Source organism: Raphanus sativus, chromosome 8 (genome assembly GCF_000801105.2).
Source record: "Raphanus sativus cultivar WK10039 chromosome 8, ASM80110v3, whole genome shotgun sequence".
Classification (NCBI taxonomy): Eukaryota; Viridiplantae; Streptophyta; class Magnoliopsida; order Brassicales; family Brassicaceae; genus Raphanus; species Raphanus sativus.
The window spans coordinates 12,207,758-12,232,272 of NC_079518.1; the positions used below are offsets into that span (position 1 = coordinate 12,207,758).

General features: G+C 37.1%; 1 protein-coding gene and 1 long non-coding RNA gene across 5 annotated transcripts; one reads left to right on the forward strand and one right to left on the reverse strand.

Annotated features, from left to right (window-relative positions):
* Positions 1 to 2,455: 2,455 nt before the first annotated feature.
* LOC108858253 (uncharacterized) lies at positions 2,456 to 8,920 on the reverse strand. Its single transcript, XM_056992847.1, has 13 exons — positions 8,911 to 8,920; positions 8,429 to 8,493; positions 8,077 to 8,291; positions 7,430 to 7,970; positions 7,041 to 7,355; positions 6,348 to 6,939; positions 5,986 to 6,284; positions 5,324 to 5,911; positions 4,091 to 5,222; positions 3,713 to 4,009; positions 3,443 to 3,664; positions 2,794 to 3,336; positions 2,456 to 2,751 (listed from the first exon to the last, which is right to left on the reverse strand). The coding sequence occupies exons 1-13, from the start codon at positions 8,918 to 8,920 to the stop codon at positions 2,456 to 2,458; spliced, it is 5,115 nt and encodes a 1,704-aa protein (XP_056848827.1).
* Positions 8,921 to 12,357: 3,437 nt separating this feature from the next.
* Positions 12,358 to 17,319, forward strand: LOC108863099 (uncharacterized). Of its 4 annotated transcripts, none has more exons than XR_001951076.2 (10): positions 12,358 to 12,915; positions 13,015 to 13,408; positions 13,560 to 14,053; positions 14,151 to 14,264; positions 14,488 to 14,616; positions 14,684 to 14,918; positions 15,000 to 15,075; positions 15,147 to 16,791; positions 16,884 to 17,030; positions 17,219 to 17,319. It is a non-coding gene; the product is annotated as an uncharacterized LOC108863099 (long non-coding RNA). The 4 variants fall into 4 exon arrangements; XR_008937300.1 differs by having other exon boundaries at positions 13,015 to 13,412; positions 17,195 to 17,313; XR_008937299.1 differs by having other exon boundaries at positions 14,139 to 14,264; positions 17,195 to 17,313.
* The last annotated feature ends 7,196 nt before the right edge of the window (positions 17,320 to 24,515 follow it).

Consider the following 24,515-nt stretch of genomic DNA (forward strand, 5'->3'; position numbering starts at 1 on the left):
TCCAATGACCCGGTGACCCGGAGAGTCATTTGGTTCAGTGTACGGGTCGGGTTTAAAAACTTTGCGTCTAGGTATAAATGATAAGGTGCTGAGATATTTCAATTTCCATTTAAAATTTTTTGATTACATATTTTGTTGAAGTCCATACCATATTCTGTTGAAATTGGTATCCTTCGGTAAAATATGATAGATTATAAATGTAGATGGATTAGAATATTTATATAATGTGCTAACGTCTAGGTAGTGTTTTGAAAACCCGACTCGGACCCGCGGTCGAACCGGTAAACCCGGTGGCCCAATATAAATCCGATTTGGGTTTTGTAAAAAAAACAAAAATTTAAAAACCGCACAAAAAATCGCTAAAATCACTAAAACCCGAAATCTGGGACCGGTTGAACCAAAACCAATGGACAATTTTTTTTTTTATATATTTTTGTATAAATTTTAGTTAAGAATTAGGTTTTTTCGGTTTTTTTATCGACAACTTATTACTGATATTTTATTTTTGGTATATTTTAGATTTGAAGTTTAATTTTATTATTCACATTAGACATATAAATATTTATGAATTTTTAAGTCCTGATATTTTTTTGTTAGATGTCATAAATCTTAACTTTTAACAACTTTTTAAAATAATCTAAAATATTTTTATTTTTTTATGTCAAATAAAAATGAAAATTTAGAAACTAACGTTCAACGGTTTCTAAATATTTTTCAAACATGAAATATATACACATCAGTGTTCAAAAAAAAAAGAAATATATACACATCCAATTTAGTATAAAATATGTACAGTTTAGCATTAAATGTAATAATGCATATATAACCTAACTATGCTATAGAAAAAAGAAGAAGTCAACATAACATATCCTCATGTCAAATGATTTTTTTTTTGTTTGAGTGGATTTTTCTAAATAAATGTGTCAAATAGTAGACCACAAATAAAATAATGGAAGTTTAAAACAATTTATGTTGACAAATTTTGGTTTAGCCCCACGACAAACTGAAGTAATTTTATGTTTGGTACGTGACCTGTTAATATAAGTCAGCTAGTGTATTAGGAAAGAATCTAAAAAATAGATATTGCGTAACTGAATTACAGGGAACATATATATTCTGTAACCGATTTATTGAAAATGATATTGATTTGAAATCTTTAGTAATTAGATATCTTTAATAATTAAATATGGTCCATAAATTATGTCACATCCTAACAAACTTGAAACAGGCCAAAACTTAAATGAAAACATCATATGATAGATAATTTTTAGGACTCTATTTTAATAGAGTAGATTAAGGATAATAAAAGGCCATAATGATTTAAAGTCCAATAGAGAAAACAGAAGAGGAGAAAGAGATAAACAGGTTGTGGGAAGATATGGCCTTAGCTTTATTATTGGAAGGTGTACACTCTTCTACTCATTATAAAGCAAGAATACTATTTTTGAGGGTTTTTTTCTGATGAGCTTGCTTTTCTTGTTATTATTAAGACATGAATTTGAATATTTTGTGCATTTTGATGTATCAAAATGGAGAATTGGAGATGTGTCATGTAGCAATGGGAAGCATGACTTCGTACTTGATGAAGAAGTTGGTCTAAAATGCCGATACTGTTCTTATGTCTCCATCGAGATCAGAGATGTCTCGCCTACTATATGGTAACATTCTTTGTGCTAAAAGATTGTACCATACTTGGTGATATTGTTTTCAGTTCTTAACATGTTCTTTCCTCTGCATTGTGGAGGACAAGTATCGTGCTAATATTAGTGACAAGAAGACATGCAGTGACAAAAAGGGTACCACTTTACTTGACAGTCTCCATTTCGAAGCTTCAGACCGCAGCAGAGATATGGAGTCTTCCAAAAATACACAAGGAACAGTTCGGGAATACATCCCTGGCATAAAAAATACTCTGTACCCACACCAACAAGAAGGCTTTGAATTTATGTGGAAGAACTTAGCTGGGACAACAAAACTTGACGAGTTGAAACGCTCAGTAGGAAAGGAAAGTGGCGGATGCATTTTCTCACTCGCCTAGAACTGGTAAGACGCGTTTGACCATCGTGTTTCTTCAGTCATACCTAGAACAATTTCATGCAAGTTTAATGCTTACTTGGGAAGAAGAGTTCAAAAAATGGAACTCAAACATTATGTTTTCTAATATGAGTAGAGTTGTCAAGATTTCTCAAGGCAAGAGAACCAATCAGCTGTCTCACTTGTAAAGGGAAACATGCACCTTAGGACAAACAAGGATTCTGCAATAGATTTTAAATACTAGAAACTTTTGGTTTTAGCCATAAGTAGGCTAGAAATGGAAAAAAACAATGTTAACTAGACTCGTGGTGGTAATAGAATATATCTATGTTATCTTGATCGTGAGCTTAATCTGCATCTGAATTGTGAGCTCCAAACCGTAGCTTTCATTGACTGGATCCTCTTCTTCATTGTCCGAACCTTATTCATCTTCACCCTGACTTTCGTCTTCCACAGATTCATCTGAAAGCTCCTCTTCAGTGACTGGATCATCTTCTTCATTCTCAGAACCTTGTTCCTCGTCACCCTGACTCTCGTCTTCCACAGTTTCATCTGAAAGCTCCTCTTCATTGACTGGATCCTCTTCTTCATTCTCCGAACCTCGTTCTTCGTCACCCAGACTATCGTCTTCCACAGTTTCATCTGAAAGCTCCTCTTCATTGACTGGACCCTCTTCTTCATTCTCTGAACATTGTTCCTCGTCACCCTGACTCTCGTCTTCCACAGGTTCATCTGAAAGCTCCTCTTAATTGACTAGACCCTCTTCTTCATTCTCCGAATCTTTTTCCTTGTCACCCTGACTCTCGTCTTCCACAGGTTCATCTGAAAGCTCCTCTTCATTGACTGGATCCTCTTCTTCATTCTCCGAACCTTGTTCCTCGTCACCCTGACTCTCGTCTTCCACAGTTTCATCTGAAAATTCCTCTTCATTGATTGAATCCTCTTCTTCATTCTCCGAACCTTGTTCCTCGTCACCCTGACTCTCGTCTTCCACAGTTTTATCTGAAAGATCATCTTCATTGACTGGATCCTCTTCTTCATACTCCGAACCTTGTTCCTTTTCACCCTGACTCTCGTCTTCCACAGGTTCATCTGAAAGCTCCTCTTCAGTGACTGGATCCTCTTCTTCATTCTCCGAACCTTGTTCCTCGTCACCCTGACTCTCGTCTTCCACAGTTTCATCTGAAAACTCCTCTTCATTGACTGGATCCTCTTCTTCATTCTCTGAATCTTGTTCCTCTTCACCCAGACTCTCATCTTCCACAGGTTCATCTGAAAGCTCCTCTTTAGTGACTGGATCCTCTTCTTATTTCTCCCAACCTTGTTCCTCGTCACCCTGACTCTCGTCTTCCACAGTTTCATCTGAAAGCTCCTTCATTGACTGGATCCTCTTCTTCATTCTCTGAACCTTGTTCCTCTTCACCCTGACTCTCGTCTTCCACAGGTTCATCTGAAAGCTCCTCTTCAGTGACTGGATCCTCTTCTTCATTCTCCGAACCTTGTTCCTCGTCACCCTGACTCTCGTCTTCCACAGTTTCATCTGAAAACTCCTCTTCATTGACTGGATCCTCTTTTTCATTCACCGAATCTTGTTCCTCTTCACCCTGACTCTCGTCTTCCACAGGTTCATCTGAAAGCTCCTATTCATTGACTGGATCCTCTTCTTCATTCTCCGAACCTTGTTCCTCCTCACCCTGATTCTTGTCATCCACAGTTTCATCTGAAAGATCCTCTTCATTGACTGGATCCTCTTCATTGACTGGATCCTCTTCTTCATTCTCCGAACCTTGATCCTCGTCACCCTGACTCTCGTCTTCCACAGTTTCATCTGAAAGCTCCTTTTCATTGACTGGCTCCTCTTCTTCATTCTCCGAACGTTGTTCCTCTTCACCCTGACTCTCGTCTTCCACAGGTTCATCTGAAAGCTCCTCTTCATTGACTGGATCCTCTTCTTCATTCTCCGAATCTTGTTCATCTTCACTTTAAATCTCGTCTTCCACATGTTCATCTGAAAGCTCCTCTTCAGTGACTGTATCCTCTTCTTTATTCTCCGAACCTTGTTCCTCGTCACCCTGACTCTCGTCTTCCATAGGTTCATCTGAATGCTCTTCTTCATTGACTGGATCCTCTTCTTCATTCTCCGAATCTTGTTCCTCTTCACCCTGACTATCGTCATCGACATGTTCATCTGAAAGCTCCTCTTCAGTGACTGGATCCTCTTCTTCATTCTCCCAACCTTGTTCCTCGTCACCCTGACTATCGTCTTCCACAGCTTCATCTGAAAGCTCCTCTTCAGTGACTGGATCCTCTTCTTCATTCTCCGAACCTTGTTCCTCTTCACCCTGACTCTCGTTTTCCACAGGTTCATCTGAAAGCTCCAATTCAGTGACTGGATCCTCTTCTTCATTCTCCGAACCTTGTTCATCTTCACCCTGACTCTCGTTTTCCACATGTTCATCTGAAAGCTCCTCTTCAGTGACTGGATCCTCTTCTTCATTCTCCGAACCTTGTTCCTCGTCACCATGACTCTCGTATTCCACAGTTTCATCTGAAAGCTCCTCTTCAGTGACTAGATCCTCTTCTTCATTCTCCGAACCTTGTTCCTCGTCACCCTGACTCTCGTCTTCCACAGTTTCATCTGAAAGGTCCTCTTCATTGACTGGACCCTCTTCTTCATTCTCCGAACCTTGTTCCTCGTCACCCTGACTCTCGTCTTCCACAGTTTCATCTGAAAGCTTCTCTTCATTGACTGTATGATCTTCTTCATTTTCCGAACCTTGTTTCTCTTCACACTGACTCTCGTCTTCCACAGGTTCATCTGAAAGCTCCTCTTTAGTGACTGGATCCTCTTCTTCATTCTCCGAACCTTGTTCCTCTTCACCCTGACTCTCGTCTTCCACAGGTTCATCTGAAAACTCCTTTTCATTGACTGGATCCTCTTTTTCATTCTCCGAACCTTGTTCCTCTTCACCCTGACTCTCGTCTTCCAAAGGTTCATCTAAAAGCTCTTCTTCATTGACTGGATCCTCTTCTTCATTCTCCGAATCTTGTTCCTCTTCATCCTTACTATCGTCTTCGACAGGTTCATCTGAAAGCTCCTCTTCAGTGACTGGATCCTCTTCTTCATTCTCCGAACCTTGTTCCTCGTCACCCTGACTCTCGTCTTCCACAGCTTCATCTGAAAGGTCCTCCTCAGTACTGGATCCTCTTCTTCATTCTCCGAACCTTGTTCCTCTTCACGCTGACTCTCGTCTTCCACAGGTTCATCTGAAAGCTCCTATTCAGTGACTTGATCCTCTTCTTCGTTCTCCGAACCTTGTTCATCTTCACCCTGACTCTCATCTTCCACAGGTTCATCTGAAAGCTCCTCTTTAGTGACTGGATCCTCTTCTTCATTCTCTGAACCTTGTTCCTCGTCACCTTGACTCTCGTCTTCCACAATTTCATCTGAAAGGTCCTCTTCATTGACTGGACCCTCATCTTCATTCTCCGAATCTTGTTCCTCTTCACCCTGACTCTCGTCTTCCACAGGTTTATCTGAAAGCTCCTCTTCATTGATGACTGGATCCTCTTCTTCATTCTCTGAACCTTGTTCCTTGTCACCCTGACTCTCGTATTCCACAGTTTCATCTGAAAACTCCTCTTCATTGACTGGGTCCTCTTCTTTATTCTCCGAACCTTGTTCCTCGTCACCCTGACTCTCGTCTTCCACAGGTTCATCTGAAAGCTCCTCTTCATTGACTGGACCCTCTTCTTCATTCTCCGAATCTTGTTCCTCTTCACCCTGACTCTCGTCTTCCACAGGTTTATCTGAAAGCTCCTCTTCATTGATGACTGGATCCTCTTCTTCATTCTCCGAACCTTGTTCCTTGTCACCCTGACTCTCGTATTCCACAGTTTCATCTGAAAGCTCCTCTTCATTGACTGAATCCTCTTCTTCATTCTCCGAACCTTGTTCCTCGTCACCCTGACTCTCTCGTCTTCCACAGTTTCATCTGAAAGCTCCTCTTCATTAACTGGATCCTCTTCTTCATTCTCCGAACCTTGTTCCTCGTCACCCAGACTCTCGTCTTCCACAGTTTCATCTGAAAGCTTCTCTTGAGTGACTGGATCTTCTTCTTCATTTTCCGAACCTTGTTCCTCGTCACCCTGACTCTCGTCTTCCACAGTTTCATCTGAAAGCTCCTCTTCATTGACTGGACCCTCTTCTTCATTCTTCGAACCTTGTTCCTCGTCACCCTGACTCTCGTCTTCCACAGTTTCATCTTAAAGATCTTTTTCATTGACTGGATCATCTTCTTCCTTCTCCGAACCTTGTTCCTCTTCAAACTGACTCTCGTCTTCCACAGATTCATCTGAAAGCTCCTCTTCAGTGACTGGATCCTCTTCTTCATTCTCCGAACCTTGTTCCTCGTCACCCTGACTCTCGTCTTCCACAGTTTCATCTGAAAGCTTCTCTTCATTGACTGTATGATCTTCTTCATTTTCCGAACCTTGTTTCTCTTCACCCTGACTCCTGTCTTCCACAGGTTCATCTGAAAGCTCCTCTTTAGTGACTGGATCCTCTTCTTCATTCTCCGAACCTTGTTCCTCTTCACCCTGACTCTCGTCTTCCACAGGTTCATCTGAAAACTCTTTTTCATTGACTGGATCCTCTTTTTCATTCTCCGAACCTTGTTCCTCTTCACCCTGACTCTCGTCTTCCAAAGGTTCATCTAAAAGCTCCTCTTCATTGACTGGATCCTCTTCTTCATTCTCCGAATCTTGTTCCTCTTCATCCTTACTATCGTCTTCGACAGGTTCATCTGAAAGCTCCTCTTCAGTGACTGGATCCTCTTCTTCATTCTCCAAACCTTGTTCCTCGTCACCCTGACTCTCGTCTTCCACAGCTTCATCTGAAAGGTCCTCCTCAGTACTGGATCCTCTTCTTCATTCTCCGAACCTTGTTCCTCTTCACCCTGACTCTCGTCTTCCACAGGTTCATCTGAAAGCTCCTATTCAGTGACTTGATCCTCTTCTTCGTTCTCCGAACCTTGTTCATCTTCACCCTGACTCTCATCTTCCACAGGTTCATCTGAAAGCTCCTCTTTAGTGACTGGATCCTCTTCTTCATTCTCTGAACCTTGTTCCTCGTCACCCTGACTCTCGTCTTCCACAATTTCATCTGAAAGGTCCTCTTCATTGACTGGACCCTCTTCTTCATTCTCCGAATCTTGTTCCTCTTCACCCTGACTCTCGTCTTCCACAGGTTTATCTGAAAGCTCCTCTTCATTGATGACTGGATCCTCTTCTTCATTCTCTGAACCTTGTTCCTTGTCACCCTGACTCTCGTATTCCACAGTTTCATCTGAAAACTCCTCTTCATTGACTGGGTCCTCTTCTTTATTCTCCGAACCTTGTTCCTCGTCACCCCGACTCTCGTCTTCCACAGGTTCATCTGAAAGCTCCTCTTCATTAACTGGATTCTCTTCTTCATTCTCCGAACCTTGTTCCCGTCACCCTGACTCTCGTCTTCCACAGTTTCATCTGAAAGCTCCTCTTCATTAACTGGATCCTCTTCTTCATTCTCCGAATCTTGTTCCTCTTCACCCTGACTCTCGTCTTCCACAGGTTCATCTGAAAGCTCCTCTTCAGTGACTGGATCATCTTTTTCATTCTCCGAACCTTGTTCCTCGTCACCCTGACTCTCGTCTTCCACAGTTTCCTCTGAAAGCTCCACTTCATTGACTGGTTCCTCTTCTTCATTCTCCGAATCTTGTTCCTCTTCATCCTGACTCTCGTCTTCCACAGGTTCATCTGAAAGCTCCTCTTCCTCTTCTTCATTCTCCGACCTCTCACTCTCGGCATTGAAATATTCACCCGAATCATCTGAAGAAGGCTCTTTGCCATCAACGGGGTCATACCTGATGTAATTGGCAAAGACATAATGGCCATACCTGTAACAATGAGACAAAGAATTTTTTAGACAAGAGTAAATGGAATTTAAAACAAAAAGAAAGCGCGCGTATTAACTTACTCAGCAAGAGGGTTTAGGGTTTGTACACCCGTCGCTCAAAGACACGTCCGCCTTCAGCACCAAGGGATCCTAGGTTGATTCTGGAAAAATCATATCTCAGATGAGGCTCTTCTCTCGTCTTTTTAAGAAGAACAGCAGGCCATTCGTGATCATCAAATACACCCGATCTCGAGAATCTAAAGATGCCATCACCAAAGGCGGTCACTGGTTCGTCTGAAATTGGCAGATCTTGAAGTGAAATCTGTTGCACATCATTTAGGCTTAGCCACTCACATCTGGATCTCAGAAGAATCTCCTTAACATCTGAAAGCAACCAAATAATTAAGTCGCAAGCAACAGATTGAGAATTGGAGAAACAAAATTAATAGCCGTAACTACCAGGAGGAACTCATCGGCGCTATCTTGAACATTCACAGTAGGCATATCTATAGAAGGATCAAAACCTGCACAAGAACAATTAACCATCGATCACAAAATTCTCTCAACTCATCGTTATCTAAATAAATTCAAAACTCTTTTGGAAGTTCCAAGGAACAATAATAGAAAGAAAATTTCCACCGGAAACATCTTAAACAACAAATCCTTCTCTTATCCGCTAAAAATCAACACAATCAGAGATTCTACATAAACATAACTCGATTGTGACTCGCGTACTTCACTAGCAACAACAACATTAATTCAACATTAATTCAACAGTTCTACAGAAACAGCTTCAAAATTAAAGATAATGGGAATAAGTTTACGATTAAATGCAAATTATACTTTTATGATTTTAGTTATAAAATCTAACCCAAGACCATAATCTAGATTTAGATTAGTTCAACCCTAATGCATTTCTAAAGAAGATAGAAAAAACTAACCTTGATCCATACTTGGATGCAATCCCACCAATTGATGTTCTCCTCTTTAACCTTCTCTTTGGAAATTTCTTTGATGGACAAGAAATCCCAAACTGCCTTAATCTCTCTTTTGAAAGATCAGTGTTGTTGTTGTGTGCTTTTGGAAGAGACTCTTTTTTATCTTACGTGCATGTGATAAGAGGACGAGCCTTTTAATAATAGTCAAGGGTTGTGTGAACACAACTCTCCATGCACAACTCTTCAACACATCTTTTCTATATAATAACTGTATTTAACCTTACGGTAATATATTACTTTATTATTACCTTATACATATATATATATATATTATATATATATATATATATATATATATATATATATATATGATAAAGAGATTAAGGACTTTTATAAATGCAAGGTAAAGTTACTTTTTGTTGGTTGTTCTATTCCGGTCTGGTTACCTAAACCACCTCAAGTTTGAGTTATAAAATAGTCTTTTGACAAAAAAAAAATACAAGGTAAAGTAGGAGGGTTATCAATACACCTGAATTCTAATTCATTAATCGAAACCGATTCTAATATCATCTTTTATATTATAATCTTTAAATATTGATATGAACTTGAACTTTGTATTAAATCAATTATACACATAGTTCATATAGAATATAAAATATTCTTACATTCTCCAACTTGACATTTGTATCAACTTAAAGGTTTAATAACTTTAATGTGCACTTTTACATCAAGTTCATTTGGTCTTTACTAAAATCAAAACTGACTGAATCATGGCGGTTTCATATCATTTAATCGATATGGTCCCTTCCATGTATCACAGACCAATTTTAACTTTATATTATCCTTACATGAGACAAACCTTTATTCTCAAAAACTGTACAATATGTTATCTTTAAACTTTAAGTGTATACATATTTTTTAATGATAACATATTTACCAAATCAGAAACTTAACTTTAATTGAATTCCTAGGTGTCAAAAACTTAATGAGCATTCCATAACTATAATAGTAAGGCTTTATCTATATACCCATACGTTCTAAATGGCCATTGAACGCCTTGGGTGGTAAAGCTTTAGTTTGCGGATCGGCTATCATTATATCCTTTCTTATATGCTCAAATGACACTCTATGTTTCTGAAACAAGTGTTTTTAATTTAATGTGCTTAGCACCATTCCAGTATTTGTCATCATTTCAAAAGAAGACAGCTGCGAAATTATCACCATAAATTCTCAGCGGCTTGATCTAGTGTCGACAATCCAAACCCTGAGATAAATTTCTACAGCTTCCATACATGAATCATGGCTTCAAAGTATACCACAATTCAACCTTAATAGTGAAAGTAGCAATGACAGATTGCTTTCCACTTTCCTTTATATTGTTCCCTTGATTAATAAGAATAATAGCCAAACGTTGATTTTACCATCAACATATCTGGCATGATCTGAATCTGAGTATCCAATGACCTTTAACTGATTGGATCTCTTTTATGTAAGCATGTTTTAGTTGGTGCCTTGCAAATACCAAAAGATCTTTCTTTGCAGTGTTCTAGTGGTTCATTCTAAGACTACTTTCATATCGAACCAACTTTCCAATATCAAAACTGATATCAAGGTGAAAAACTTTACATATCCCATATAGTTCAAACTCCCAACCATTAATGTCTAAGAAAATCTTTCTATTTCTTAACGCTCCAATTCATTCTTAAGACATATTAAACTTATCCTCTTCTGAATTGGAGCTATTCCTACGGAGCATTTTTCCATTTTATATCTCGCTAAGATCTTATTGATATATCCTTTCTGAGACAAACTTAACAGTCCTTGTGATCTATCTCGAAAGATTTATATTCCAATCATATAAGATGCCTCACCCCTATCTTTCATTTCAAAGTTCTTAGAGATATACTATTTTTATCATGTTATATGCTTATGTCACTTGCAGCAAGTAAGATCACATCAACACATAAGCCTAACACCACAAATCTAGATTGGCTCTGATACCAAATGTAAATTAACTTTTATGATTTCAATTATAAAATCTAACCCAAGACCATAATCTATATTTATATTTAGATTAGTTCAACCCTAATGCATTTCTAAAGAAGATAGAAAAAACTAACCTTGATCCATGCTTGGATGCAATCCCACCAATTGATGTTCTCCTCTTTAACCTTCTCTTTGGAAATTTTTTGATGGACAGGAAATCCCAAACTGCCTTAATCTCTCTTTTAAAAGATCAGTGTTGTTGTTGTGTGCTTTTGAAAGAGACTCTTTTTTATCTTACGTGCATGTGATAAGAGGACGAGCCTTTTAATAATAGTCAAGGGTTGTGCGAACACAACTCTCCATGCACAACTCTTCAAGACATCTTTTCGATATAACAACTGTATTGGTAAATACCATCACATATAATTATATGTATTTAACCTTACCGTAATATATCCCTTTCTTATTAATTGAGGAACATTTAGAGAAAGTAACCTTGCTTTTGTAAGTTATTTACAAGAATACATGCTGCTGTATCACTCTCTCAAACCTTTTCAGCCCCATTAAAAAAAGATCATTTGATTACTAGAGTATTTTCAATGATATGCCATTGAATTGGTCCAACCAAAATTTAAGACAATGTATATAATAAAGACTATTCATTGCAATTTAATTTTAGATTCTCGCATGCATTATTTCCTTTTAGGCTGAACAAAAAACTTTCTTTAAAAAAAGAACATTTTTCTTCAGTAACTATTCGTTGTCACTTGCATTATTTTGTTCTTCATTAAAAATCATCGGATTCTCACCATTTGAGTGCATCCGGATCTTGTGGTTCTTGCTTTGATCTTTTTATTTTTCCTTAGCTCTGTCATGAGCTTGCTCTGTTTTTAGCATACTCTGTTTTTGATCCGGGTCTCTGTCTCCTTTTCTTAATAAACTTCAGTTGTCATATAAAAGAAAAAAAACAACTTAATTAGTATTATATATGATCATAAACAAACGACATAGGTCTTTCTTTTTAAAAAAAAAAAAACGACATAGGTCTTGCAGTCAAAATTTTAGCCATAACAAAAATTAAAAAAGACATTCTACGTTACTACTATGTTCATGCTTAAATCCACTATCAAGACCCACGCCTCTCAATCCTGGTGTATGTGACTATTTAGCACGCATACAATTTGAACGGTTAGAATTCAGTTATTCTAACCCTATTTTATTGTCAGTATCAGAGGCATTAAACTATCGCAACTGGACATGTCGTAGTGTGTTTTTTTTTTTTTTGAAAAACTGCTTACTTAAATTAAAATGAAAGGAAAAATAAAAAGCTTACAAAAGCCTTAATGGCTCTAGTTAGAAACCCGAAACACATAGCCCTTTAGAAGCCCATTTACCCAGAAAGAGAAAGAGTAAATCAGAAGTCCTACAGTAAGCCCAAAAGGAAATTTAGATAGTTTGAGGAAGTCGAGAAGGTGAGAGCGGAGTAGACGATGTTCACGAGAGTTGGAGCCAGCTCTGCATCATGGACGATGATCGAGCGGGATTCATATCTCGGAAGTTTTGAATCCTGTTCCTGAGTTGTCTGTCTAGGAGTCTGAAAAGTTCGTCTATTGATCGGAAAGTGTTAGTGTGCAGTCGCGCATTACGTTCCGTCCACAACCAATAGAGCGTTGATTGCCAAGCTTGAAGGGTTAAAGTTCTTTGGGCAGACGGTGGCGGAAGCGATATCATTTGGTGAAGCAAGTCATTCCAAGACAACAGGGGAGGGATGCCCAATCTTCTCACCACCATCGTCTACAAACCCGAGCCATAGCTACACTCAATGAAGAGATGATCACGAGATTCTGGGTGAGCATTGCAGAGCAAACAATGATCAGCAACTTGAAGACCCCAGGAGATAAGTCTGTCCCTTGTAGGCAATCTGTTCTGAATCACAAGCCATAAGTGGAAGCTATGGCGTGGTATCGCCCTTGATATCCAAACCACAGAGTACCAGTTTACCGCCGGTTTTTCCTCCCTCAGGTAATTATAGATTGCACCTGTTTTGTAGTTCTTTTGAAGCTTCCCATCTATCATCCGTTCATAGTAGTCCTCATTCTCCGTTAGTTGGATTGTTGTTAGGTGTCCATAGAGTTGAAGTTGTGTCTCTGACCTCGCTGGTGGAAACCTCCATGAGCCATCTGAGTAGAGCGATGAGACTGTTGCTTGCTGGCTAATACCCCTTCTTGAGTTGGAGGCAGTCAAGTACAAATTCAGGTCACCGAAAGGCGTCCAATTGTCATGCCAAAATCTAGCCGTTTCTCCATTCTCGACTCTCATCTTGATTAACTTGTAGACCACCGGCTTAAGCTTTAGAAGCTTGTTAACCAGCCAGGAGTAGGATTGCTTCGGTGTTGTTGTCCAGTAGTTACTGAGCGAGCCGTTGAGAATGACTTCCTTAAACCATTGGACCCATACTGAGTCTGGCTTGAAGAAGAGAAGCCAGATGAGTCGCAGTGTGCATGCCTTATTCCAAGTAAGTAAGTCTTTACTTCCAAGCCTCCTTGGCGTTTAGTCAAGACCACTGTTTCCCATGACACCCTTGCCGAGTTATGCCCTTCAATATTTTCCTTCCATAAGAACATGCTACACAAAGAGTTGATCCTATTTATACACGGTTTTGGCAGGACAAAAGCTGAACACCAGAATGTTGTTATGCCGGAGATGACGGTCTTTATAAGTAACAGTCTTCCCGAGAAAGATAGCGACTTCACCGACCAGGAGGAGAACTTCGTTTTAATTTGCTGGATCAACGGGTCGCAGCTGGTAAGGCTCAACTTTTTGGAGTTTAGAGGAACTCCCAAGTATCTGAAGGGAAGAGAGCCTAGCGTCATTCCTGTTGAGGCCTGGATTACGTCTGTTTCCGCTTGCGTTAACCCTGATGCGAAGAAGCTGGTCTTCTGCATACTCACCGCCAAACCCGACCGTTTCTCAAAATCTTTCAACACCTGTAGGACCTGTTGCACCGAATCAATTGAGCCATCTACAAAGATTAGTAGATCATCTGCGAATGAAAATGAGTAAGTCTGATAGGAGAGCAGCCTGAGTGGTAGTTTAATCTGTGTTGCTGCGCTGCTTGGTTTAGCATGTGAGACAAGCAGTTCATGGCTATCACAAAAAGGTAAGGTGACAAGGGGTCTCCCTGCCTGAGGCCTCTTTTTCCTTTAAAATATCCATGTACATAACCATTGTAACCAATCGTATAGCTTGATGTGCAGACACAAGCCTTCAACTGGCGTAGGAGGCGCTCAGGGAGTTGAAGACCTTCAAGGCAGGAGAACAAGAAATCCCAAGAGAGAGTGTCAAATGCCTTCGCGATGTCCACCTTTATGGTAATTTTCTTTGAGCCTTTATTCTTGTGATACCCATTCACCAATTCTCCTGCTAGTGTCGTGTTCTCTACCAACAATCTGCCCTTTACAAATGCTGTTTGACTAGGAAGGATTAGTGTAGTGAGTAGAGGCTTCAATCTCTTCACAAGTAGTTTTGAAACAACCTTGTAGATAGTGTTGAGGCAAGAAATCGGCCTGAAGTCACTGACCTTTGATGCTCCAGGGAATTTAGGTACCAACGACAGTATAGTAGCGTTTGCTGTTGCCGGGAGAAAGTTCGATGCAAAGAAATTCCACTGCAGATATCACCTCTGGTCCAATGGTGTCCCAAGATGACTTGAAGAAAGCTGAGGTATAGCCATCGGGACCAGGAGCTTTATTGGCATTTATCTTGAATAAGGTAGACTTAATCTCTTCAGGTGTGGGGATCGACAGCATCAGTTGAGTCAAATGGATAGGGAAGACATAAGAGGTGAGATCCCGAAACCATTCCGAAGGCGTGTGAAGGAGAGCCGGTTGATATCCAAGTACTGATTTGAAATGGTTGATTGCATGAGTACTCATCTCTTGGGGATCAGTAATCCACACACCAGACAATGAGAGAAAGGCTCTTATCGCATTATAGCTAGGTCTTATTTGGCAGATCTTATGGAAGTAAGTGGTATTCAAATCCCCCTCCCGTAGCCAGTTAATTCTCGACTTTTGCCTGAAGTACATCTCCTCTATTTCTCGCAGGAAATTCCACTTGTAGTGCAAGTCCCTCTCCGCTTGGAATGTAGTGGTGCTCGGGTTTTGTAAAGCTTGTACCTGCGTAAGTTGCAACAAACTATTAGTATCACTCACTCTCTGTTGAATCTGTGAGTAATTTTCTTTATTTAAAAGTTTCAGGTCACTCTTTATTTGTTTCAACTTCCAACACAGCTGAGCTAAAGTTTGACATGCGTTTCCAGTCTGAATCCAAGCATCATGCAGCAACTGTATGAAACCAGGGTGCTTTGTGAGGTAATTTTGGAACTTGAAGGGTTGGGTCCCAAAGGAAGGGAGGCTAAACGCAAGGTCAAGGACACAGGGTGAGTGGTCTGAAAATAGTGGAGGCTGGAAGGTGGCTAGGGCATTGGGGAAGCTGGCAACAAAAGTATTGTTGACCATCTGCCTGTCAAGCTTTTTCGAAATGGGGTAGGAAGGACAAGAGTTTAACCAAGTGTGTGAGGAGCCTATGTAACGAAGATCAAACATCCCCAACTGTGTGAAGCAGTCACGGAGCTGATACATATTGAAATCAGGAGTAGTTACAGTAGGGTCCGAATGTTCTGAGGGATGGATGATCTTGTTAAGGTCCCCCCCAAGTACCCATCTGCTATTTTCCAGGTCCATAGTTGAGTGAAGATGGAGCAGTTCTGTCCAAAGATCCACACGTTCCGCACTCAAGTTAGAGGCGTAAATGGCAGAGTAATAAATAGGCTGTTGGTTTGGGAAGTTTATCTTGCAAGTAATACACTGCCTACTCTGCGCGAGGACTTGGACAGTTAGGGTATCTCTCCAGATCAAAATGATACGGCCATCCGGGTCAGGAGTGGTTAGAGGTGAAATTCCAGTTAGGGCAAAGGGTAGATAAGATAGGGCTAAGATTGGGCAGTTTGATATGTGTTTCGAGAATAGCTCCAAAAAGTGGCTTAGTAGTATTTAGCCAAGAAATAAAGGTCTATGCTTATCCGGGTCGTTAATGCCACGAACATTCCAAAAAAAAAAAGTTTTACACTCATTGAGATAAAAGGGGGGGGGGTCCTCCGAAAGATTAGAGAAACCCGAAGGTACAAAAGAGTTAGAAAGAGGCGGGGAGGTAAAAGAGGGAGGAACATGGGGAATTAAAGAGGAAGAAGAATTTTGAACAGGAAGGGAAGGGGGATTATTTAAGGGTAGAAGGGTTAAAGAGGAAGAGGAGGAAGGAGGGGGATGGATAAAGGGGTTTGAATTTAGTGTTTCAGGCGGTGATAGAGTAGGAGAAGAGCGGGAGCGTTTCAAGGAAGGCCTAGGGTGATGGTGAGGAGTTTGAAAATTGTTTAGGTTTGAGGATGGAGAGGGATGAGAAAGGGAATGGGGGATGATCTTAAGAGGAGAATCCAGGTGGGAAAGAGAAGGTTGTTGGGTTGGAATAGTAGCAGAGGCAGTACTGAGTTCCATATCACAGGACGCAGGAACCAATACTGGAGGAGCTGCATCAGAACTTGAGGCATTTTTTAAAGACTCAGGGACCTTTTGAGCAGGAGCATGTTTAAATTTATTTTTCTGTTTAGCCAATTCCTGATTCTTTTGCCTTTCTTTCTTTGTAGCTTCAGCATCCTCTGCAGTTGGGGTATAGTGAAGACAGTTCCTGATGATGTGACCTAGCTTATGGCAGTGTGAGCAAGTCGGAGGGACCCAAGGATAGTGCACTGATACTTCAACTACTTCACCATCTTCTCTTTCGAATTCAACAATGGGAGGAAGTGGTTTGGTTAAGTCAACCTCCACCTTGACATGCGCTAAGGTGAGACTAACTAGATTTTTTGTGAAGTCGTCAGTTTCCTTTGGTTCACCCACTAAGCCTGCCACTAAGCTCAATCCTTTTTCATGACGTAGGTCTAGGGGAACACCCGTGAGATGAGCCCAAATCTGAATAGCCTTAAGCGGAGGCGAGGATTTGGAATGGCCAGGAGACCACGGAGCTGTGTGAAACATGGAGTCCCCCACATACCAAATGCCTTTCTCCAAGATCTTCTTTCTAAGGTATTCACTCGGAACTCTTACAATGGCAGAGTGGTTTAGCGGGTTGTTATGAATTTCCAAGCGTTTACCTTTACCCCACATGTAGTTTAAAACGCTCTGAGTATGGTTAAATGGTGGAGCCTTCCCATTGAAATAGCAGATAATAAATTCCTTGTGTAACTCAGCTCCAATTTGGAACACTGAATCAGGAATAAGAACTCTGGGTCGACCGGTTGGAGAGATGGTGACAGGAGCCAGTCGACGAAGGGTCTTATCTTCAGAGCGTCTAATGCGCTCCACTAAAGTCGGGGGGGGGGGGGGGGGGGGAAGGGGTTGGATGAGTTGCGAGAGGAGGGGCAGGTTCCGACGGTAAAGGAAGGGTGGGAGTTTTTGGCGGGATAGGCGGGATAGGGTTGAGTTTTGGTGGGTTATGAGATGAGGATTTGTTGGTTAGGAGAGGGGAAGTTTGGGTTGAGAGAGGAGAGGTGGAGGAAGGAGGATCGGGAGGAAGGAGGGGAGGGTCTGGAGGTTCGACAGTTGCTGCAGATGCCGGATTCCCACTGGAAGAGCATCCAGGAACTCGCCAAGCGTGCATTGGAGTGCGTGTCAGAGAGGTTTTGACTTTTTCTACGGTTAACTTACACCTAACCTTAAAAATAAAAAGTTTACAACATGTTGTATGACATCACAACATGTTGAAAGGATCTTATAAAGTTATAATCACATATTTGTTAACTGTCTGATTATGATTTAAGTCATAGGGTTAGTTTCGTGGAGTATTGTACACGCAAAACATTCAGATAGTGTCGTTTTTATTAACTTTTAAACACCGTGTTGTTTTTCTAAGTAAGTATGTCACAGTTTCGTATATACAACACCAACAAAAAATTTACACTAATTGATGTTATGTTAGGTAAATAAAGTGAAACTTCTATAAATTAATAATGTTAGGACTACACCAAATCTACAATTTTTTATTAATTTATAGAGATTATTAATTTATCGAGATACTAATTGAACCAAAAATCAATTTGGAACTATAAAATTATATTAATTTATAGATTATTAATTTATTGAAGTTACACTGTACAAAATTTGATAGAATTGATACTGATAGGCATTTAGTACAAAAAAGGAAATTATTAATTATAAATCGTGGTGTGCAATATTTTGGGTTTGTTTGACAAGTCAAATTTGACTATAGATGTAACCAGTCTTATAATCCAATGTATTCGGTATTCAAATCTAAGTTTCCTTTTTCTTATTCAATGTAATTAATCAATGTAGAATAAAGTTTATTCTCTAAATTTTGGTTGGACTAGAAGATATGTAAACTACTACAATACAATCGACAATCGACTAATGTAAACTTGGCCATAATTTCAGGCAATATTTACTCCTAAATATACTTGATGAACAAGCTCATTGATTAGATTCAAGAAAGTAAATAAGTTATTTTGTATTAATCAAGCCAATATTTACTCCTAAATATAATCTATCTTATTAAAACAGAAACATTCTGTTGGACCTAACATTTATTTTGTAAGTTTTTAAATTAAATACACATTTATACTTTATAGTTAAACATACATTAAATCACTAATGTTCCTTTCTTTATACTACTACCCATGTTTCCAAATATTTATTTCTTTATACTACTATCAACGTTTCCAAACAATATACTTATTTCTTTATACCACTATCAATGTTTCCAAACAATATATTTTTTATACTACTATCAATGTTTCCAAATAATACAATAATTAATCTTAATTATTTTATATCTATCATTTTCTCTTTAAAATTTTATAGAAACGTCATAATTTCATAAATTGCAAAATAGTGAACTTTAAAAATTTCGATTATAAGATTACAAATTATGAAACTATTACAATTTAAATCCAATTAGATTACATATCGGTCATCTATCAGTTCAATCGGTTAGTCTCGGGTTTTAGTGATTTTTTAATATGAATATTTTAAAAACATAAATTGAATTGTCAGATCTCCGGATTAACCGGTATAATCACAATCGGGTTGAATTTAAAAATACTGATTTAAATGCAAAAATATTTTAAATACACACTCTTTAAAAATTACCAAAAATATTTATTAAATTATTAGTGAAATTTTTCATGTTAAAATATTTCCGCGCTTCAAAAGCGCGGGTCAAAATCTAGTTCATATTATCATTGCTTCAAAGTCAAAGATGTATATATGGCAAATATTTTGATTTTATGGATTAATAACCAAGTGATTGACAATCTAAATATATCCTGATTAATTGCACCCTGTGCGGGTATAAAAATATTGTAATATCGATTGAGTTCAAATGTAGGAGAAAGTGGAACAAGTGAGAGTTTCAATGCTGAGACATGATTTGCGCAAATCTCCAAGATGCAGTAGGGGTGGATTTCGTTACTTTTCCGGTTCGGTTGGTTTGTTTAGTTCGATTTTAATATATATTTTCAACTGAAGTAAACCATAATTTAGTCTGATTTGGTGTGGTTTATGTCCAGTTTAGTTTATATTCGGTTCGGTTTGTTTTTTTTGGATCGGTTTAATTAGGCTCTTTGTCGCTTAATTTTTTAAAAGAAAATTATGTTTTAAAACATAAATTATGTACACATAAACTATGTGAACAAAATTCAATATAAAACTGAAACCAAAACTAAAAAAGTCACAAAAAGTATATAAGAATAAACAAATGAATGTTAACTAAAGTAAAAAAAAATCAACATCATTAGTATGTTTTTAATAAAAGTTAACTAATAAAAAAAACAAATGTAAGAAAAATATACCGGAAATAGTGATGTATTAAAAAATATGATAAAAATCTTATAGGTATCACAATCCCGTAGAAACCTGAAAAGAAAATATGATAAAATTTTAAATATAATCCATAAGTAATATAAAATAAGAAGAACAATTATGAATTAAACAAATCCCATAGAAACCTGCAAAAAATTGTCAAAGTTTGTTAGCAATTGTACAATATAAAATAATTTAATAGATGTCAAAATTTTATTAAGACTTACCCTACTATTAAATTTGCATATCGCTATTGAAACAGACTGAAAATGGTTTGTAGTTAACTACAATTGGTCTTTCGTCTGTGTTATTTATCTGTTAATAGAAAAAAAAAACAAATGTAAGAATTTATAAATTTTAAATTTTTATCGAATAAAAATAGACTAATAAGTTAGTATTGACATTCCTTAGGTGTCTTATTTATATATACTCCACCTTCCTTTTTCTTGTGTTATTAGGGGGATATTTTCATAATAAATAACGAAACAGTTCAAAGAAAAATATTAAAGTCATATTGTAATTAAATGATTTACAATAAATATGATATAAACTTGTGCAATTAAATCATATTCAAAATAAGGTAAGTTTTTAACAACGAATTAACAAATTAGAAACATTAAGGAAAATTGCATTAAAACGATGTGATAAATATGATTACTTGCACAGGTAATTTGTGTTCAAAATAAGTTAGGTTATTAATAAACTAAAACATTAAGGTAAATTACCTTTAAACTATCATTGATTCATCAATCAACTTGCGCAAGGAATCATAAATAAAAGAAGTTATTTTACGCGAATTAACTAATTAGAAACATCAAGGTAAATTCTTTTTTTAATATCCATATATATATATATATATATATATATATATATATATATATATAATGAAGATAATAGTTTTGGGATTTTCTAAATCTCAAATCACCAAACACATTTAATGCAATATCACATGTATATAGTTCATAATAAATGACATCAAAAAAGAACAAGAAATTTACTTAATATACATATATTTTAACGAAAAATTATATTTTTAAATTTTCAATTAAATGTATATTAAAAATACTTCCTAAAGAGAAAATTTCGTTTAGAATTATATATAATAAAAAATTAGAATATTTCAAATTTTGTTGTACAGTAGAGAAAATATCATTCTAATCGCCAATCTTTTGCAGGATCGGAATTGTGAACTCTTAGAGGTCTGAAATATGAACACTTCCCTCAAATCATCAAGGAAAAAATATAAAACAAAATTACAATCAGCAATGAAAGAGTTAGTATAATATAATATAATATATATATATGTACTAATGTTTTAAAGAATTAGTATATATAATTTATGATAATGTTCTAAAGAGTATATATATATATATATATATATATATATATATATATATATGTACTAATTCTAGGAATGAAAGAGTTTGGAAGCCTAGATTTAATAGGTGATAGGTTAACTCTAGAATGAGAGTGTTTGGAAGCCTAGATTAAGTGGTTCTAGGTTTATTCTTCTCTGCCGATTTAAAATAAATCAAAAAGAAACTAGAAAAAAGAACCAATAGAATTAAGAGAATTAATTCGATAGTGTCTTGTATGAGTGACACGTAAGCAGAAATCACTAAAGTGACTTCTCTTTTAATGTATAGGGGGATAAACGAAGAGGATGTGTCATTTAGTCATTCATATAACCTGAGCAAAATCATTCGTTTTTCCCAAAATTTAGAAATTTACTATAGCTGCGATGAACTTTATTGCTACCCATATTTAATTATTCATATAACCGGAAGTCTTGCCGAGTCAAAGTAATTTGTAGGTATGTTATGTATTTTTTATAAAATCTAAGCTGTTTATTATTTTTTGTTATAATTTTAAGATACTGTATGAGTTAATATTTATTTTTGTTTACTATTTTTTTAGATCTCTATTGAGCGTTCGTAGGGGTAGATTTCTGCACATATAAATTGGTTGGGGTAGATTTCTGCAGACATATAAAGATGAAAGTTTTGGTGGGGGCTGCTGGGACAAACCATAAAATAAATTTATCATTGATCAATATCGAGTAATTACTTTGTATTATAGCATTGTGAAAGTGTGATTGTGTATGTAATTTGATGACTTACTTAACATACCAGATGTTTTATATTTTATTTTTAGGATTCTAGCAACACAATATTGAAGTCATTGCAAAATATCTCAAGAAAGCTTTCAGCTTTAGTTATCTTGGAAACTTGAAGTTTTATTTTAGATAATCATTGTTTTTTTTCTATGGTTTCGGCAATATTTTTTCTATATGTTTTAAGAGACTGTTTATCTTTTCTATTATGAGTACAACTAAGTTGATCTAAATTTGTTTTATTCAATACCCAAACAATTATAGTACAACTTAGTAAGTGTTCAGCTAACCTTTACGTCTGCAAGTATTGTTTGCTCTATGTTATAAAGTCCATTTATGTACAATGCATCATCTCATTAGGGAATAAGTAGTTTGTTGTGTCTTGCTCATAACTATAATGAAAAAAAACTATTTTCGTAAGATAACTTTTAGGAGATCATGAGAGAATTTAATCATCACTGGTTTAGTTTGAGAATTAAAGATTTTCATGATATGATTTAGTTTAGTCGACGATCCAACCTCTACATGATTAAATATTATGCAATGTAAAAAATTACTAACTACAATAAATTACTAACTATATGTAATATAAAATTGTTTTAAATTGATTATGTAATATTAATCTCATCCTGCGCAAGGCACATGTTTTATCCTAGTTACTTTATTATTACTTTATCCTTTTCTTATTAATAGAGAAACACAATAAGAGAATAACCTTAAATTGGTATTTTATTTACATTAGTGCCATTTTGGTGATGTCAGTCACTCTCAGCATCCTTTACCCTTACCCTCTCATATGTAGACAAATTACTAAAAATGCCATTGGACTGATTTGACGGTAATATATTGCTTGCGACACTTAATTTAATTGTATGCTCCTGGAGCTCTCTCTCTCTCTCTCTCTCTCTTAATGAAGGAAAGCTGAGTTTCTTTTTTGTTCAGATCATAATGGTCTGATTGTTAACTAATCGGTTATGTTTTTGTCCCTTCCCGTCGAGCTGGATCCCTTATTCAACTTGATTGGATACATAAATTTCTGAGTCCGTTTGTGTTCCGTTTTATCCTCACTGAGTTTTGGTTCCATTTGTTGTAATCTGTGTGAAATGTGGAGAGTGAATTGTGAGGAATGTTGTGTGTATTTCTCATTAGCCAACACCACATTATATAGTGGTTTGTACAAGGGTTTACAATTGCTTTACAAGGAATAAAATCTACACATTAATTACATTGATGTCACACATGAAGACTTGGTCAAGGTGATGATTCCAAGGTTGACTGAGTCTTCTGATCTCGGACCGCTTTGTAGATGAACCGATGTAGACCGGATGTAAACCTCCTTGCACTTCCTCTTGTACTTGTTGGACTTGTCTAATACTTGGTTAAGTACTTGGTTATGGTCCATCCACACAATGGTTTATAACACTCCCCCTTGGATGTCATAACCATATGAGTTCATAATATACTTAATGTTGCCTCATTAAAACCTTACTAGGAAAACCCATTGGGATAAAACCATAGTTAAGGAAAAAGAGTACAACACATACTACTCCCCCTGATTTGAACATCACTTGCTGAATAGATGTTCATGGATTCTTACTTGAACAATCTTGTATTGTTCGGACATATCATGTCTCTTAGAATCCTGATGGTACTTTAGAAAATCTACCACTTTGATATCGACCACTTAAGTACTTTAGATAAAATGTACTATTTTATACTCTGGTCGTTTGATTATGGTCCTTGACCAAATCACTTTTATATGCCTTTCCATAATATTGGTTGGCTAGTACTTTAGATCCTTTATATAATATGGATCATCATTATATCAAGTATGAGCTACTTAGCTCTTTAGGACTTATGGACATGCCTTAGCTTTATGAGTATAATATTATTTGCCATAGACAACCTTATACATAGGTCATGTCGGTTAGATCATAATCCTTATTTACATATGCCCATAGATGATCAATGATTGATCTGAGACAATGGCAAACTTAGTGTGCCGGCAATTCGTACACATATATATATATATGGACGATTGGACTGATCTAGGCCGGACACGGTCATGACATGGAATTAATCTAATTGATCCTCAAATTTATGTCTAATGACATCCATGATCTACAGCTTTATCATGGACCAAATCTTATAATATGGTCGGACCCGTTGGGTCGCATATGGACGCATAATGCGGTCCTACACCTTTTGTTCAAAGATGAACTTTGATCTTATAGCTTATCTTTATGATAGCTTATTCATTCATACCACAGTTTGGTTGGTTCATGCTAATTTGACCAACCATAAGTATTACCAAAATTTGGCTAATTTGTGGTGATGGTCTATAACCTTTTCTAAGGTTTGATGAATAACCTATCTTAGGCTGGTTAGTATAACACAAGGAATTTAAAATTCCTCTATGGACTGATTTGAATTGTTCTTATAGAACTTCTTCATTTGCTTATATGTAGCAACTTAATTCAGTCCATGGACAGCTTTAGGAAAATGCTGTTCATGAGAACTTCTTTTCTCATCTTATGATTCTGAGCTGAGTATATTTTGGTAAACCTTTTAGGTACCAATAA